The sequence below is a fragment of the Falco naumanni genome, chromosome 10 (assembly GCF_017639655.2).
Source record: "Falco naumanni isolate bFalNau1 chromosome 10, bFalNau1.pat, whole genome shotgun sequence".
Lineage (NCBI taxonomy): Eukaryota > Metazoa > Chordata > Aves > Falconiformes > Falconidae > Falco > Falco naumanni.
In genome coordinates, this window is record NC_054063.1 from 21,532,545 (window position 1) to 21,550,974 (window position 18,430).

Genomic DNA, 18,430 nt, shown 5'->3' on the forward strand with positions numbered 1-18,430 from the left:
TTTAAAAGTGAAAAATAGAGTTTTTATTCAGTGCTGGCTTAGTTAACTCATGTCAAGGTAATGTCCCATCCCACACTGCATGCTGTTTGCAGCAACAGGAACGGTTGTTAAAGCGAATACCCTGCTCTACCTGTGCAGTAGGCTTATATGCAGTATATATTTATATAGCTATAAACAGATTTGTTGTATATGTCGGTAGCGTATAAACAGCTTTGTGCTCACAGTATACAATCTTTTCTCTACCGAATGGCAATGGCACGCGTGGGCATGGCTGAGGTGCAGTCAGTGCTGGAGAAAGTTGTTCTGCGGTTTGGTTATGAAATCTGCTCTGCAGCCTGGGGCTGCCAGTGCTGCAGGAGGAGGAGGGGGCTGGCCATGGCCTGGCCGTGCTGGGCTCCAGGGGTCCCTGCTGCAGCCAGGCTGGGGGACAGGTGGGACAGGGACGTTTCCACCCCACAGGGTGAGGGAAAGGTGACGAATCGAGCAGCTGCCTCAGGGAGCCCCCGAAGGCCCCGTTGCTTCTCTCCCTGCAGCACCCAGTGCCCTGGGGAAGAGCATGGCACCGCAGCCACTGCGCTGGGGTCGCACTAGGCTTTGGCAGTCATCCTTCCATGCGTCTCTGGGACCATCTTGGGCTAAAGCGAGCGGGGAGCTGGTGAGCCCCTGAGCAGGAGGAGAGGCAGGGTCTCTGGGGCAGCGGGGGCGGAGGTGGCCGCTCACTTGGGCTGGGGCGCAATGATGACGTTGCGGTAGCCCTTCACCCCCATCAGCTTGTCACTCTCGAAGTCCACCATCAGCTTGCGCAGCCCCGCCTGGTATGGCACGAAGTCCAGCCTGAACTTGACCTCAGCCTGCGGCTGCACGGGCTCCTCACTGCAGGAGGGCAGGGGTCAGCAGGGTGGCCCCTCTCCCTCCCCACGACCCATCACCCTCCCTGTGCCCACCATGCTGCCGAAGGGAGCTGGGACCCTGGGAAGCAGGGACCCCCCTGTGGTGTGGCCAAGCCCCCCTCCCCAGTGACGCAGAGATGCTCAAAGCCCCTGTGCCCTGCAGCAACCAGCGTAGCCCCAGCTCCCGCTGTGCCCATAGCGGAGCCAGGCCCCAGGGCTGCCCTCCCTGGAGGGCTCCAGGCACAAAATTCCACCCCATTCCCAACGGGAAAAGCTCTTACAGCTCCTTGATCCGCTGCCCGTCGGTGAGGCCGGTACCCTCCACCACGAACACGCAGTTGTTCAGGGGGTCTGTGAGGGGGTTCACCAGGCTGATCTCTGCCACCAGCTTCCGCTTCTGCATCGGCTCCCCTAAAACCTGCAAGCAGGAGGGGTTGGACCCCCAGCACTGCCATGCCTGGGGGCCATGCTGCTCCCCCTGCCACCCCGAGCCTGGTGGGGCTGAGGCAGGTCCCCGGGGATGCTGCTGAAGCCCCACCACTGTGGGGTTGCCCTAGGGCTTGGGTCACTGGGAGCAACCCCCCATGGTGATCGCAGCAACCCCCGTCAAGGGGAAGTGTTCCCCCCAGACCTACCTGGGACAGGGTCTGGGGCCCTTACCCTGATCTTGATCTCCGGATTCTGGATGTAGACATCCCTCATGGCCACGGCAATGTTGCCTGTCTGGTACTCGGTTAGGAGAGCCACCACCTTGATGAGATTGTCCTGGGTCAGGCTCTCCCTGTACTTCTCGTACAGGATGCACAGGGGCACGATCTTCTCTGGAAGGGGAAGCAGAGTGGGGTCAGGGCTCACCCCCTTCCCAGCCCAGCACCCACGGCCCTGCACTGGCACCCAGCTGCTGCTGGGATGCTCTGGGCTCCCCAGGAGCTTCTCCAGGTGCCTTGCAAGGATGGGGGATCTGGGGTCCCCGCAGCACTTGGGTCCCTATGTGGAGACGGGGCATTATGAGGTGAGCACAGCACCATGAGCCCACAAACAAGCCTGTGCTGGGGGATGTCAATCCTTATCATTTCCAAAAGAAAATAGGTTATATTTAGCTGTCATCAAGCCCCAGATCACTGACGTTTCCCAAATGAGCCGTTGACACTTGCAGCCAGTCAAGTGCGCAGCTGGGTCCCTGGGGTGCTGGTGCTGCTGCCACCCACGCAGGGATGCGCCAGGGCCCTGGAGGGGCTTTGTCAGCCCTTCACAGCCGGTGGCGGGAGACAGCCCAGCTCCCTGGCAGCTGCCCTTGCTCAGCTCGGAGCCCTGTTTATCCCAAAGCCCTTTGGGGACTGGGTGGTCTTGTGCTGAGCGGGGGAGGCTGATGGCAGCCAGCTGCGGAGCTGCCTTGGGGAAGGACCCTGGGGAGGCCGTGACCACTGGAAGTGAAGCTTGGCGTTCCCGGGGCAGGACATAAAGGGCTGAGGCTGCCGGGAGAGGGATGGGCCCAGCACCGCTCCAGCTGGGCTCCCCGTGCCAGCATGGAGCGGAGGGGCTCCCGAAAGGCTGTGGTCTGGGAGTCCTGGGGTCTGCGTTCCCAAGCACATGCTGGGGGAAGAAGCTTCAGGAGCTCATAGTTAAAGCTTCGGAGAAAATGATGTTAGATTAACTTGTGGATGGGAACATTAAAGACTCTAAAGGCCAGCAGGGCCCCTCTGGTGGGCTGGGCACCATGTGGCCCCTGCTGTCCCCATCCAGCCCAGCAGAAGGTTTTGGAGCAGCTCTACAGGTGCTGGTACCTGCCAGTGCCGACGCCACGGGGAGGGCTTTGCCAGCAGGAGCAAAGGCAGCATCCTGCTCCGCAGCAGCAAGAGCAGGCACATTCGTTATTCCCTTAATGGATCTCAATAAATAGCAGAGAGCTGAGCGCTACATTTGTTACGGGCCTGGTTAAGAGAGCAGATTTTGGCATAGATTAAAAATTAGGCTGTTCCAGGACAGCAGATGTATTACGTTTCTAAACCCTGAAGGGTCTGTGGAAAACTTGACATAAATCAAAACTCTGGTTTAATTACCAGGCGGTAATGGTAATTTGTAACAAAGTCAAAGGAAAGTTCAGCTGGCCTGCACCAGGACTGAAACATTGCGCCCACACAAGGAGGAGATGCCGAGAGCTCCAGTGCTGCTGTGACTGTCAAAACCCAGCACCCTCTGCTTCCCCCCAGCCTGGGACCGTGCTCTTGGAGCTGACCTGAGGTCAGTCCCGCTCTCCCTGCCTTGTGGGAAAATCCTGTTCAGAGACCAGCCTGGCCCGGCTCCAGCTTGCAAAGCAGAGGTGTATGGAAGAGCAAGAGAGGGATGCAGACAAGTGCAACAGAGCTCTCTGGGACAACAGCCTTGGGATGCATGCAGCTTGCTCCCTGGGCACGATGGATGTAATGGCAGTAACTTTAGTCCTGCTCTAAATGCCTTTCCTGCGCCCTGCCTGAGCAATGTTCTGTATCTTTTCATCAAAGATTAAAAATCCACAGTAGTAGATAAATAAGGAGGAAGACCCCGAAGGAGGCATCGTTCACTGAGCAGCCTTGTGCTGGAGCTGCAGCTTGCACGAGCCCCCACCAGCCTGGGGCTTTGCCCGCCGAGGCAGTCGCTGGCAAATGGGGGTGACAGGGCATGGGGCTGTCAGATGGAGAAATGCCCCAGCACCATCTCTGGGTGCCGGCTGTCCGTGCTGCCCAGCCCCAGCCCATGCTTTAATGCTGCTGTTTTTCCATGGGATTAAACAAACTCTTCCAGTCGCTGCCCTGTGCCAGCCTAGAGCATGCCGACCTGGCGAACCAGTGGTGGTGGTGGTACAAACAAGGGGATACAGGCAGAGGGAGGGGGTACCATCGCCCCTGTGGCACCGGCAGTTCTCCTGCCAGGCTGGAGAAACAAGGATGGAGAAGGCTGCCAGCAAAACCTGCCCTTGGCTCACACCATGTTTTTGGGGAGCTGGTGCTGGCCCTCAGGTCCTGAGCGGGGCTGGGGGACTCTGTGCGAGCCTGAAGCCTGTCCTGCTGCTCGTGGCTCCCCACACCAACGGGACGTGCCCAGCGCTTATTGTCGCTCAGCTGTCGTGTGCACGGAGTGGGCGCCTGTGACCAGGTTTCCTCTCTGGAAAGCTGTCGGCGCAGAGCCCAAACCCAGTGGCAGCGCTGCTTTGCTGGGGGGACCCGGCCCTGGCCCCCACCCCAGAACCACAGCTTCACTGCAGACCCTGGGAGCTGAACATGGAAAAATTGCTGACCTGACCCAGCCCTCACCGAAGCCTCCTGTCCTGACTGCCAGCAGATCTCTTACCTGCCCGGGGCGCAAGGGTGACGTTCAGCAGGTCCTTCATGCCGCACTGGGGCCCAACAGTGCCGTTGTAGCTGGCAGTCCGGGCGCACAGCATGAGCCTGCAGACTCGCTCTGTGTCTGTGTTGTTGCTGATGGCAGCGAAGACATTGAAGTCGCAGCCGTTGTTTGCACCCTCCGACACCTTGATCCTGACGTGCAGCCCCTCGTCGTCCTCCCTGAGAGAGCTCCTCTCACGCTCTGCCTTCGCAAACACTTCTCTTTCCTTTTCAGACCCTGTCATGCATGAGAAAACGCATCATTCCCAGGGCGTCCGGGGGAGCATGGTCCAGGCTTGCTTCTGCTCTCCTGGTGCAGTTGCATTAATTAATTGTTTCCCCGCTCTGTGTCCCAGCAGCCACCCCCGCCCGTCTCTGCCCCCACTGCTGCCCCGTACCCTCTGGGTACTTGTAGTTGTGGGTGATGTCCTCTCTGTTGTCCCTGCCTACACTCTTGGTGCTGATGTTCTTCCCCACGAGCGAGGACTGGGTGCTTTTCTTCTGCGACCCATCGTGCTTCACCACCCAGTACACCAGGTCAGCATTCACCTCCGCGAAGACGAAGGGAATGTCGTACTTCAGCTGCAGGTCGCCCTCCTTGATGGCTCGGACCGGGGCCGGCCCGCAGCAGAAAACCCCTGTAGGGAGCGGAGCTGCCATCACCGACCGCCCAGGGTTTGGCCACCAGCGTGGTGGGACATGGCTGCGGTGGGGGGAGACCCTGCCATGTCAGAGGCGTGGGGCGGGATGCAGTGCCAGCGCGGGGTGTGCCGTACCTTCGCTCTTCTCCTGGGGTGTTGGGTCCAGCACCTGCCACCCATCGTAGCCGGGTGCCAGGTCTGGACGGGCCATCCAGGACTCTATCCAGCAGTGGAAGTTCCTGCAAGGGAAGCCAGGACAAAGGGGCCTCAGCCTCCCCCAGCACCCGCCGGGCTCTGGGGAAGTACTGGGGAAGAGTCAACACTGCCCTGGGGGTGGGCAAGCTGGGGTCCCACCATGCTACTCACCAAATCTTCTCCTTGGACTGCTGCAAGTCCCCCGACTCGTTGAGGTAGCGGTCAATGACCAGGTTGCCATTGGTGTCGTGGGCTGAGCTGTAGTTGGTCACCACCCGGCTGGGGATCCCCAGGCACCGCATGACTGCGGAGAGGCAGGGCAGGGTGAGGTGGGGTCCCGGGTTTGCACAGCCTTGGATTTGCACAGCTCCCACCCCATGGAGCTCCACGTTTGCACAGCCCATGGCTTGCACAGCTCCTGTCCTGGGCAGCCCTGGGTTTCCACAGCCCCAGGTTTGCACAGCTCTGCCCCGTGGAGCTGCAGGTTTGCACAGCCTGGGGTTTGCACGGCTCCCATCCCATAGAGCCCCAGGTTTGCACAGCTCCTGCCCCAAGGAGCCCTGGGTCTGCGCAGCTCCTGCCCTTCCCTTTCCCCCTTGGAGAGGTGCCTGGGGACTGATCCCCAGGACGAGCCAGTTCCTGCAGTCATCATGGGGCTCGGTGTGCCGTGGGCGAGATGGGTGGCACGCGGCACCGACAGTCTGCCGGGTTTTGATATTGCAGTAGAAAAAAGGCAAAAAAGTGGCTGTGAGCGCTTTTGAGGGAGTGCACGGGCAGCAGCGCACGGCAACCTCTTATTTAATCTCACAGCTGCCTTTTACTGCGAGCGGAGCTCCCTGGGGAACAGGAGGTAGTTACAATGCTTCAAAGGAAAGCTGTAAACTTCTGTGAGTTGCAGAAAATCCACTTTAGTTTTTCGCTATTTCTCTCCTCTAAAAAGGATCCCGTATATCTGCGATACATAAATGCACACACGCGCTCATGCATCCCTGCAAGTACAGCGCTTTTCTCGGGGCAAAATTGCACAAGTGTGTGCATGCATTTCACAACAGAAGCGACCCTGGAATTTTTCTTCTCTTTTGCCCCAGCCCGACTGCCCTGATGGCAGTGAAATTATTTTTATTTCAGTGGATTCATGACTATTGTAAACTTGACCTTAAAGCTGCTTTTCTTCTGTGCAGTACATCCAGCTCCTCCCTCTCTGCTAATTGAAAAGCCAGAGCTCTTTTCTATAATTTTTTTCCCTCCGTTTCCTGAGAACTTAGAATAACAGAGAGCTTAATTGCTAAGCAATCATTGCAGGCTAATTGTAATCAGCCCTAGCGGTTCCCTCCTGCTGCAGCACAGGGAGCAGGTGGAGGGCAGGGAGACGGGGGGGACATGGGTGACCCCAACCTGCAGGGAAGGGGAGACAGGAGATGGCTGATCTCACCAGTACACGCCACAGCAGCGAAGACCCAGCACTGGCCATATTTGACGGGCTGGCATCCAAACTTCTTCCACCTCTTGAGAATATCCACGCTCCCGATCCAGGCCATCGGGCTCGTCCCATCTTCGTAATGGTTGTCCCACCGCCCCGCCAGCACCCCCAGGTCCTCATCATTACAATTTATCTGTGGCACGACAAGAGGGGCTGCGATGGATGGGGCAGGAGCAGGCTGGTGAGGGAGGGAAAGTGCCTTCCCCCAGCTCACACATGCTGTCACCACCTCGCCAACCTGGAGCTGAGCAAGAGCTCACCGGGATGCAGGCGATGTGGTGCAAGAGCATCTGTGTGCATCCCAGCGTGGTCTTACACCGCCGCCGCCTCCGCCTACATCCCGAGTTGCTGGGGAGGCACAGGGTGGGAGAGTGGGGATGTGCTAAGTGGGGATGGATTTGAGAAGCATGTCCTCCCACCTGGGAGTTTGGGTGTGATTATCACCTGCAGCAGCCAGCAAGGAGCAAAGGCTGCTCCTGGAGTGGTGTGTGCCCACCTCTGCTATCTCTCTTCTCTTAGAAAGCTCTTACACGTGTATGTGATATAAGAGAAATAGCAGGAAAGGTTGGAAAGGGGATGTGAAACACCCCAGGGAAGGAAAGTGGTGTGACCAGAGTGGGGAATGGCAAATGCCACCTCTGTCACAGTTGTAGTTGCAGGCTGTAGCTGGGGGGACAGCGAGAGGGAGGTTTGCGCCCCAGGGGACATGGGGCCACCCCGCTGGGTGCGCTGGTGGCCAGAGCTCTACAGGACTCACCATGGCACTCATCACCCTGCCGATGTACACGGGGTCATTGCGGTGGGAGCAGTCCTGGTTCTGGTCCCTCAGGAATTTGGGGTTTGTGTCTAGCAGCTTGAGGCAGATGGACAAGACGTCATCCTCAAACTGGTGCAGAGAGGGGAGACAAGGTGTGTGAGGCCCCCCTGGCACACGGAGGCTCTCCTGCCTCACGCCCTGGCTCACCACGATGCCCCTGCAAGCAGAGCAGCCTGGCACACAGGGGTCACGCATCTCCAGGGTCCTCTCCCCCAGCCAGTGCCTGCTAAGTGACATCCCCCATTTGTGCCACCGTGACAAGGGGTTGGCGCTGCAGCTGGTGGGGCTCAGGCTGTGAAGCCCAAGGGCGAGCTCCTGCCCTCGCGCTGGGGCCAGATCCTGCTCCCTGCAGCCACCCCTGCACCAGCGTCGGACACGGAGCTGACCTCGGGGAAAACCACCGATTTCCCATCACCGGGTGACTCACAGCCCTGCCCTGAACCGAGTGCTTGTCCTGCTCCTGCCAGCCCCGCAGACCCTCTGGGAGAGCCCCAGGCTTGGGGGGGGCGGCTGGGGGTCCCCTGTGCTGGGGCCCAGTGGGAGGGGGGCTGCATCTTGGGGCACGGCTGCTGCCTTATCGGCATGGCCAGCATGGCACCAGGGAGTGTGTTATCAGGTGCTGGCTCCCGGTGCAGCGTGGCCACCCCGATTAGGAGCGTGCGGCCCCGGGGCCCCCAGGAGCCATGCAGGAACGCTCCCCTCACCCTGCCACGCTTTGAAGTCAGCGCGTTCCCTTCTTGGAAATGAGAGCTTGGCTTGTTTGTCCCACGGCTGCGTGGCGGGGCCAAATCGTCCCCAAGGTGCTGGCCGTGTTCGGGGCACACATGTGGCACCAGCCCCTCTGCCCTGCAGTGCCAGGGCTGCACGGAGCTGGGCTTGGCCGGGGGTCCCGGGGCTCCCGGGGGCCATGCCCCACTCACCTGGCCAAAGTTCCAGGGGACAGAGGTGATGTAGTCGCAGGTGCCCTGGTAGATGAGACCCTGCTGGGACAGCACGTACTCACAGCGCTCATCCTCGTCTCGGAGGAAAACCGTGTCCTCTGCGGGGAGAGCAAGAGATGGGGAGCAGGCTCTGCCCCCCCCCCCCCCCGCCTCAAGGCTCCCCCCTCCCCAGGGACATGCCGGGCAGTAACGGGGGATGTGTCTGGTGGGAAATGAGGCAACAGGGCTGGAACTGCTCCCGTCTGAAAAAGCTGCTGGAGGATTTCAACCCAGCTTGATTTGAGCTGATGGGAAATTGTCAGCAGGCTTGTGATTCCTTCTCCATTCTTCCTCATTTCTCCTTCCTCCCTTTTATTTTATGGAGTTGGGTCTTTTCCCAGGAGGGGAGACCTCCCTGGTGGGAGAAGCAAGCAGTGGGAACTGGGAGCACTGGCTGAGATCGCTGCTGAAGCCATTTTGCTTGCACAGCAGTTACTGCTGGAAAAATCACTATTTACTGGAAATATTTTCAGAAAAAAACCCAACACATAACATCCCCAGCACCAATGCTTGGCACAGTGCTGGGTGAGCAAAGCTTCCTAAAGCTCCTTATCTCGGCAGAGCCGACACGGAGCATTTGGGGATTCAGGAAACGCCGTGTCAGCCAGGTCTGCCGGGGGAGCCGAGAGCGGGGCAGGGGGCTGCTCCTCGGGGCAGAGGAAGGACGTGGATAGATGAAAATCCCGGCTGTTGTTTGCACAGGGTCATTCCACCCTGCAGCACGGAGCCTCCCTTCTGTGTCAGGCTGCCCGAGTTTCACCGGGACAGGAACACCCAGGGCTGGTCCCCGAGCCCACAGCGGGGTGCTGGTCCTGGGGCTGGGGGTGAGGCAGGCAGGCAGGGCCAGGTGGGGGCAATCAGGGGCAATTAGGGGCTTTTCTTCTGCCCAGTGCCCAGTTGGGAGCTGTTCAGGGCTTCCCACCAGCACTGCAGTGGTGAGCTCCGATGGGGCAGCTCGGGTGGGGTGTTTGGGGGGCTGGCAAAGGGGCTGTGTGTGTCCTGGGGTAGGGGACTGTGCTCATGGCCCTGACCTGCTGTGGGGACCATGTGGAGGTGGAAGCAAAGTAGGGATTTCTGCTTAGACATAAGCTCAGGGCAGGGCTTGGGGCACTTGGGGTCTGCAGTGGTGTGAGACCCATGGGGATGCGCTGCCCCAGCAGAGCTGGGGGGTGGCTTGTGCTCTCCTTACCCGGGAGCCCCAGGTCTCAGGAAGGTGAGAGCCTCACCTGGGTGCCAGGCATTAAAGAGCAGAATGAAGTGGCCTATGTGGCAGCTGGTGCCCTGGTAGCCGGTGGAGGTCTCCAGCGTCAGGCTGTAGCGGCCGATGCAGGCGCTGGCAGGGGAGCAGAGCGAGATGGAGAGTGAGTCCCCATCCTGCTGCTGGACCACGGCGCTCCAGCCCGATTCCTCTGGGAAGTCGGTCATGGCAAAGTGGGATTTGGTTCCCGACGTCTCGATGGGGCAGGGCCCTGCCAAGAAGCAGCACAACAGCTCTCCCAGTGCTTGTGCCAAGGGGACCTGCCCCGTGGTGCTCCTGTGCCCCCTGCCCTGTGGTGGCTGCCCAGACCTTGGCTCTCGCAATACAGGAATGGTCACTGGTTTGTTGGGTGCTGGGGCCACAGGGCAGCCCAGCCGCGGGAAGCTCAGGCACATCCCTTGCTGTCTGGGAAGGGCCAGCAGGGAGGGGGACTCGCCCCACATGTGCCCCAGGGCCAAGAGAGCAGAGGGGGTGCCCCCCCTTCCCACAGAGCCATGCCTCCTTCCCGAGGCTGCACCGGGGCCGCCAAGTCCCACCGCAGCCCGGTCCTGCTGCAGCCCCACGTGTGGGAGTCCCGGCTGCGAACCCCAGCGCCCCCATCATCACCGGGGTGCTCCTGGCAGGAGCCCCACTACGTGTGTGCAGCCTCAGGCGTTGCTGCAAACATCCCATGATTAGCGATTACATCAGTGGCTGCGGCGCTGGAGCCGAGGACAGCGTGATCCCGGCCGGCCCCTCTGAGCAGCAGCTGCACCCACGCCACCTGCACTGGGCCGGCTCCCAGCACTGCTCCACTGGGGACCGGTGACCGCCAGCCCAGCCGAGCACGGTGTGGTGGCAATGCCAGTACCTGTGCAGGGCTGGCCGGCAGCCAGGTTGGTGGTGCCACCACTGTCCACTCCCCCGTGCCAGGCGTGCAGCCCTGGGTGCCCTGCCAGCCTTCACCCACGGCATGGGCAGGACACTAGGCGAGTCACCAAAAATACTCATGAACTCATGAGAGTGACACAGTTTCTCCTCTCTGTCCTTTCGGGGAGGCCGGATTGAAGTAACCGTGTCCTTTTGGCAAGGGTCAGCCTGGCGCTGCCGTGGGGATGAGCAGCCACAGGAGCCTGCCTCCTCCTCTTCTTCTTCCTCCTCCCTGCCTGCAAAGCCCACAGCATCCCCGCAGGCACCTGAGCAGGGCTCTTCAAACACGGCTGCTTTAGAAATACAGGCTCTAACTGTGCACGGAGCCATTCCCCTCCTTCCTGCCATGGCACGTGTCCTCAGCTCTGCTGTCCCAGGGTGAGGGGGGGTTCATGTGTGGCAGCCCCTGCCCCACCAGGGCTGCGGGTCCCAGTGATGGATGTGCCGGGGCCACCTCTGGGGATGCAGCGTCACCACATGCCTTTGTAAGACCCAGAGCACCTTTGCCCTTTTTCTGCAAGCGTCTGGGCTGCACTCCAGCCCCATGGCAGCTGCTGTCAGCCTCTGCCTTCACCCTAGGAGGCTGCGCCACGGGGGCTCCTCCTCACTTGCAAAACCAGCTGGGGATTGCCCGGGATGTGGCATGGCATCATAAAGACCCGGTGGGTGGACAGACCCCTGCCACAGCTGCCTTGGGACTGGGAAGCAACAGGGGAGCTGCTGGTTTAGGTTGAAGCTGGGTGGTGCTGGGTTCATGTTTGTGACCCCATGGCAGGACTGGAGCTTTTTTGGGGAAAGAAGTAGAGTGTCTGCACTGCAAGGAAACCCGGGTGCAGTTTCACTTTGAATTCTGGCCTGGTTGATGCAGCAGGACACTGTTGCTCCAAAATAATTCTTGCCCAAGAAAGTTTCCTCTCCCTTTGCTCCGAGCTGGCAGGGGCCAAGCCCCTGCCCGGTGCCTGCACCGTGTCCCTGCCACCCTCAGCAGGCTCTGGCCAGGGCTGCAGCAGCAGCCACAGAAGAAGCCCCCAGCGTGGAACCCCAGGGACCCACTGGATGCTGTTCCCACGTACCATCTCCGGTACTGCTCGGGGAGGCTCAGTGGAAATCTTTCCTTTCCTCCAGGGTTTGTGTTTCCTGAGCAAACCCCACTCTGGGGATGCCTGAGTGACAGGGTGGCTGGGTGAAAGGACCATCAGCAGAAGTGCTGAGAAACCCTCTGGCTGAAAAGTTTGGCTTTTGCTGGTGTTTCTCAGAAGGGCAAGAGACTTGGGTGGGTTCCCCGGCCTCAGCCAAGGCACTTCCCAGTGAGCCATCAGCTCTGGCATGGCCCCAAGTCTGGCTCAGCCGTGGGAGGAGGAGGAGGCAGCGGCAGGTTTTTTGTTTTATTTCTTTATTGCTTCCCTTTGGCTCTTGTTAAGGAGCCAAGTTTCCACCTTTTCTCTCTCAGTATAAAAGCTGTGCATGGCACCAGCTTCTGTCGGGAGGGGACTGGGACTGTGTGAGATGGGTCGGGGGCCTCGGCACAGCACCCACATGAGCATGGGGCAAACCTGGGGCAGAGGGCAGCTCGCCCTGCAGCAGATGCTCACTCACGACGTAGGGCATGGTGGCACTCACCTGTCTCGACGTTGAAGGCGAGTTTATCCACCCCCTCCTCGTAGCCCCTGCCTGAGAAGTGCAGGGTGATGATGAAGGGCTGTCCCCGCCGCACCACCAGCTGCTGGCAGCCCATCTCTGCTGTCCGGTGCTCCCGGCCGTTGCGCTCGCACTGCAGGTCCCATGTCTCCAGCACCAGATCTGCAAAGGCAGAGTGTGTACAGCCATCCCCTCTGCCGTGCTGCTGGCCCCAGGGCTCAGCTGTGCCCTGCACACGCAGCCCCTGCACCTGGGCAGAAGGGGTTGCTGTCAGCCCTGCATTTGTGGACCTTGGTGACAGGGTTTAGCAGCCTCCTCTGCCCAAGCTGCCCTGTCTGCCCCTGGTACGTCCGGCATAGCCCTGGGCACCACGGCCATGCTGGGCTCTAAGCATCCCTCCTGGAGGGCTCTGCAGGCTGGGCTCACATCGTACGCTGCGACCTTGCCAGGGCAGGGGCAGAGGTCCTGCAGCCAGCTGGCAACCAAGCTCTGTGCCATATTTCTTGTGCTGTGGTGCTGCTCTCCGCAGTATCACCACAGAGGAGGGGCACCATGTGCTGCCAGAGCTGTACCAGGTACATGGCTCACAGCAGCCAGCACTGGAGCAAAGCCCAGTGCCCACCTCCGCTTTCTGGGAAGCTTGGGGCCCATCGGCTGGGGATTGCTGTCTGCGTGCCCCCACCCCAAATGAGAGCCGCAGAGCCCAGGGAATGTTAGGGATGGCCCTGTGCCTCAGCCAGGCTGAGGGCAGCCCTCCACCAGCTTTACTGTTCTGTGACTGCTGACAAATTGGTGTGACTGACTGTAAAGTCCATGACAAAGAGGGTGTCTGATTACCCAGCCTCAGGCGCTCTGCCCTGCTCTGCCTCCCAGCCCAGCCCCGAGCAGACAGCGGCTGCATCCCCGCCGCCCCAGGCGCTGCGCTGGAGCATGCGATATTGTTCATCATCGCTCAAGGCCAGTGACCCCCGAATGCTCCGCCAGCAGATGCGTTAGTTGCCAGAATAAGCAAAAGCGTTGAGTGCAGGAGAGCGTACAGCGAGCTCAGCACCAGCCAGGGACCAGGACGGCTTGGAGGGGCGATGTTCTGTTCGTTGCCCCTGTGCCACAGCTCTCCCTGGCTGTCCCCTTCCCGGTGCCAGCACGTGGTTGTCACCAAGCCCTCCACAGACCAAGGCCCGAAGGAAACAGCTGGCCCTGAGCTCACTGTTCCCCAAGCTAAATGGAAACCCTGCTCCTAGCTCTCTGTGCATGGGGACCCCACAGCATGCGTCTGGCTCATCACTGGTTCCCACCACGCTACTGAGAGCTGGGACTGTCCATAAGTAAGAGCAAAGTCCCTGGAGCAGGGACAGAGCACAGAAAGGTCCTTTTCTTTGCCACATCCCCCTTTGTAAGCAGAAACATGGTTCCATGCTACAGCATGTGAACTGCATGAGTGCAAACCTCACTGCCACGGAGCCAAACTTGTTGCAAATAAGCGTATTAACAGAGCAGCACCGGGGCTCCTCCTTGTCCCAGTCACCCAGGCTTATCATCCTCAGTGGATTTAGCAAAAAGCAGATTTTTCAAAGCACAGGTGCCTCTCCCTGAACTGCCAAGAGATGGGCAGGGAGGGGGCTGCAGTGCTGCCAGGGTGTGCAGGTGGCAGTGGGGTCCCGGGCACCAGCACACAGGAACAAGAGCTGCGTGGTGTGTAGCTGCTCAGCTCTGTGCCAGGCACCAGTGGTGCCTGTGTCAGTACCTGACCAGAAGGACCCACTCTGGCACCGCTGCTGTGGTGCTGGGAGCCCACGGAGCCAGGACAGCCTGCAGCACTGGAACAGTGATGCCGTCTCACCTGGCGTGCCCGTCGGTATGGCACAGTCCCGTTCCCTGGGATGTTGGAGATGGCTCTGTGGGAGGCAGGGGGTTGTCCTTGCCCCCTCACACAAGCTCTGAAAAGTCACCCGCGTGGAGCGATTTCTGAAGGCCAGAAGCATTACATAATGGAGCCTCCAGAAATCCTCCTTAAACTAGGGTGGAACGTAGGTGCATGCCCCTAGTCCGGCTGTCAACGCTCTTCTTCAAGAGCAGTGAAAGCTTTAAATAGCACCGAACTTCGTGCTGCAAATAGTGGCACCGCTCCGGCCGCAGAGCCCTGTAGCTGCAGCGGGAGGGAAGGTATGGACCCCGCACGGCACCGCGCCTTTCTGGTCGTCGCCGTCCCCCGTTTCGGTCTGTCCCGTTCCCTATGGCCCTTGGCGAGAGCCGGCAGGGCGGCGAGCGGCTCTTTTGCCGGGCAGTGGGCGAGCGGCCAGCGGCTGCCGGTGCGGCCGAGCCCCGGCTGCGGGAGCGCTGCGCTGCCGGGCAGGTGCCGGGGCGGCGGCGGGGGGGGCGGGGGGAGGGCGCCCGGGGGTGGGGGGCTCCCGTGGGCCAGAAACCCCGGGCGCTGCGGGAGGGGGTCACCCTGTGGTCTTACCTTCGGCCATGGTGCCCTGCACTGGGGTCCCGGTGCTGGTCCCGGTACGGGTCCCGGTGCCGGGAGCTGCCCCTCAGCGCCCGCCACTCTGCCCCGCCGCCCGCCCCGTTTATAGGCGCCCGCTGCAGCCGTGCACACCCCCCACGGCCGGGATGGCGAGGGAAAAAAGGGAAAACACAAGTTTCCAAGAAACGGAGTGGTTTCGGTCCCACCTATTTAAAAAACCACCTCCTCAACAAAAAAACAAACCCAAGCCTCCGGGGGCTCGGCTCCCCCGCCCGCCCTGCGCAGCCCCTCGGCCCCCCCAACCCCCCCTCCAGCTGGGGCTGGGAGCGCTGCCAGCTCAGGGGAGGGGACAAAAAAAAAAAATAGGGGGAGGAGAGGGGCTGTGCAGTTCACACCGAGGTGCCAGTAACTTGGGGAATGTTTTCTCCTTATAAAGTTTTCTTCCCCCGTGCCTTATCTCCATACCCGGACGTCTCTGGCTGCTCGGCACTGCCAGTCTCCCTTCCCGTAAAGGCGGCCCTGGGGGGCGTTGTGACCAGAGGGAACATGCTGGAAACCTCTCCGGGACACGGTGCCATGGGGAGCAGGGACCACCGCTTTCCCTGGCAGCCCTCGCCCCACACACTGGCTGTCCTGCTCCTGGCGGCACCGCCAGCGGTACCCCCTGGGGCTGCCTGGCCTGGGCTATCCCTCCCTGTGCACCCCAAGCATGACCCAACACACCTGGGACCACCTTGCAGGGGCAGAGGGCAGAGACCCCACACCTCCATGGGGCCTTGGGGTCTTGGGGTGCCCTCGGTACCTGAGAAGCGGCCTGGCTTGTCATGAGTAAGGTCTTGAGAAGTTTCACCTCTGGAGCAGACTTTGTTCAGTTACTGCTTTTTCTTCATGGGATTTCAGCTGACCGGGGCCGGGACCAAGGATGGGTTTGTCCCTGGTGCAGCCCCATACCAACCCTCTTTGTGTGGCCCTTGGCCGGGTGCAGGACGCTGCAGCCCCTGTGCCAGAGGTGGCTGCATACTGGGAACCCTTCTCAGCGCAGCAGGTCCCCCCCTGTCCCCCCAGACCCCTCACCCCCCTCCCTTCCCAGCGCCCAGGAGCTCTGGTGGATGGTGCATCACTCCAGGGCTGCTGCGGGTAACAAGAACCTTCTTGTGGATGGCAACGTCTGAAAGCGGCTGGGGTCCATTGCTTGGTGTGCTCAGGGTTGTCCCACAGGGCCCATGCACGGGGCTGTGCCCAGGTAAAGGCCTGCTGTCCTGGGCTGTCCCGTGTCCTGGTGTGTCCTGTCCCAGTCCTGCAGCTGGATCTGCTCCCCTCGCGCTCAGGGTGGTCCTGGCGAGGGGCCCCCGGCCACCAGCGATGCTTCCTGCTCGGGCATGCTGGAGCACTGCGCCGGGAGGGTTTGCAGTGAGATGTGCAATTCCTCCAGCTCCACAAGGGCCTTTTTGGTACAGACAGTGTCACGGTAAGGTCTGAGCACGCCAAGAGCAGAGACCCAGGAGAAGCCCCGCGAGCTGGGGACTGCTGGTGTGGCTGGGCCCTGGCCCCGCTGTGGTGGGCACACGGCCGATTTTGCAGCAGTGTTACCCAGCAAGGCAGTAGGCAGAGGGGCTGGAAAGGCAGCATCCCAGTGAAGGAGCTGAGCTGGTACCAGCACTGCAGCCATGGCTGGGGGAGCCTCATCCTTCGTTACCATCTGCCAGGAAGGTTGGGAGGAAGGCTGGAGCGAGTGCAACAAATCCTTGCTGAGGGACATCTCAGGGCAGCTGGTTTTAGTGAAAGCTGTCCATGCACTGCTCCACCACGTGTGTGCACAGGCTGGGGGTGTGCAGTGGCAGTGCTGGGGGGGACCACCAGTGCTGGCACAGCCCTTCTCACCCCTGCAGCTGCTAACCCAGAGCTGTGCTCACCTCATCGTGGGATGAACTGTGCAGGTACTGCCTGTATCTGTGCCATTACTGCCATGGGGTCCTGCTCTCCTTGCTCAGAGTCAGGAGTAGCCTCTGAAAATGCAATCCTCTTCCTCCTCCCAGAGCTCTCACCCTCTTCCTCCTCCCAGACCCCTCAGTGCCAGCAGCGTGGGCAGAGCTGGGTCAAGCCATTCTCATGGATGCATGAAAGGCTCACTGTGGGTGTGGGGCCAGGGGGCTGCCCAGCTCTCCAAGCATTAGGGGTGCAGGAATCCCCCTCCTCTGCCACGCCACTGCAGTGGCAGGGCTGAGGAAAGGCTGGCGGCAGGGGGAACCCAAAACCCCACTGGCAGCCGTTTTCACCTGCCCTGAGCTGGCCCCGCTCCCAGCGCTGCTTCCTGGGCACAGGAGCCTTCGCCATCGGCAGTGACAGTGCAGTGTTTGTGCTCTTGCTGCAGGGTGCAGGGTCCTACTCTGCCTGTACAAGCCTGTACCCCACGCAAACTCTGGATGCACCCAGCAGCCTGAGGTCCCGTGCTCGGGATGTGTTTAATTTGCTCCTGGTAACATGTGACAGACAGCCCATAATGGCACTGTCAGCCGCAGAGCAAGCAGAACAGACTCCACTCGCTCAGCTCAAGAGGCAGGAGCAGTTTGTTGCTGTGAGGGCTGTTGGTGTGTTTGGGGTGCATGGGGCCAGGCGAGCCGGGGTGCCTGGTGCTGGTCAGGCTGCAGGGACTAATTTCTGTCTGGTTTTCTGGCCAAGCAGAGCAGGAATGACTGACAACGTCTATCCCTGCTGCGCTGGCACCTCTGTCAGAAGTGGCAGGAGCTGAGACCCATGGGACTGCCCAGGAAACCCCAGCCTTGGTCCCACCATCTCAGCAAGAGGAAACCTCCCTTGTTTCTGCCTGTAGTGCCCACTTCGCTCACCACCATGTCTTGCAGAGGCATCTGTCTGCCCAGGCACTGGAAAATGCTGCACATGGAAGGCCAACCACACTGATGGCATTATTTTTACTCTCCTTAGCAAGACAAGGTTGCATTAAGAGGGTGTTTGTGCTGCTGAATGCCCAAAATAACTCATTTGCTCAAGGTGTTCAGCAGAGGACTGTGACTTCCCTCCCACCCACCCCAGTCCTGGCGCTGCTTCAAAGCACTTTCCCTGGTCCTGCGCAGGCAAAGCCTCTGTTTGCTCTGCTGGGTGTGTGCCGGGGAGGCTGGCAGCCCCCAGCTGCACCCACACATCCTGACTCAGTCTCTTGTGCAGGCAGATAAACAAGCCATAAAAAGGGACAGTGTCTTCCTCTGAGTCGCCCTGAAGTTGTGAACTGACTTTTAACAGATCTGCCCATTTGCCTCCTGCCCTGGGTGTTCCCCAAAGCGTGACCCCTGGCAGAGCCATGAGCCGGTGCCTCCCGCAGCCGCAGCCGGGGGACTGGTCCGCTCCTCGCCTTGCGCAGGGACCCCAGCAGCTACAGCCTGTCGGCGGGGAGCCCAGCATCATCCAGTCCCTGCCCCGGCCGTGCTGGGGTGGTGGGCCTGGAAAGGAGGAAGCAGGGCTGGGATGTGACTTTGGGAAAAGGTTAAAGGGTGAGAAAGTGGTTTTTGCTTATGATGACGGAGCCGGCGGGGAGTGTTCATGGCTGACTGTAGGGATCCTGGCACGTAGGACACAGCAGTTACTCCTTGTATGCTGGAGCCACAGAGGAGCATGGAAAAATACTTCCAAAAGGGAGGGGAACTTGTAGCTGCTCTGTGCCCGGTAGGAACCGAGCAGAGGGCTGGGCAGTGCTGGCAGACAGGGTCTGTAAGGCACCGTAGCCTGGGCAGAGGGAGGACCGGGCAGCAGATGGGAGAAGCTGGGGTCGGTGACTGCA

The 18,430-nt window shown here is 60.6% G+C and overlaps 1 protein-coding gene across 1 annotated transcript; it reads right to left on the bottom strand.

Annotated features, from left to right (window-relative positions):
• Nucleotides 1–14,915, bottom strand: TGM2 (transglutaminase 2). The gene is made up of 13 exons (XM_040608792.1): nt 14,632–14,915; nt 12,153–12,332; nt 9,592–9,834; nt 8,306–8,424; nt 7,326–7,454; nt 6,521–6,701; nt 5,260–5,392; nt 5,029–5,132; nt 4,651–4,890; nt 4,218–4,490; nt 1,551–1,711; nt 1,172–1,308; nt 1–873 (listed from the first exon to the last, which is right to left on the bottom strand). The coding sequence occupies exons 1-13, from the start codon at nt 14,639–14,641 to the stop codon at nt 717–719; spliced, it is 2,067 nt and encodes a 688-aa protein (XP_040464726.1). The 5' UTR covers nt 14,642–14,915; the 3' UTR covers nt 1–716.
• Nucleotides 14,916–18,430: the final 3,515 nt, after the last annotated feature.

Bases quoted from the DNA above. Each gene is read 5' to 3' on its own strand.
- TGM2 (XM_040608792.1), bottom strand. The intron at 9,835-12,152 runs GTGAGTGCCACC...GCTTCTTGGCAG, and splicing joins CGCCTTCAACGTCGAGACAG to GGCCCTGCCCCATCGAGACG. The intron at 1,712-4,217 runs GTAAGAGATCTG...TTCCCCTTCCAG, and splicing joins CACCCTTGCGCCCCGGGCAG to AGAAGATCGTGCCCCTGTGC.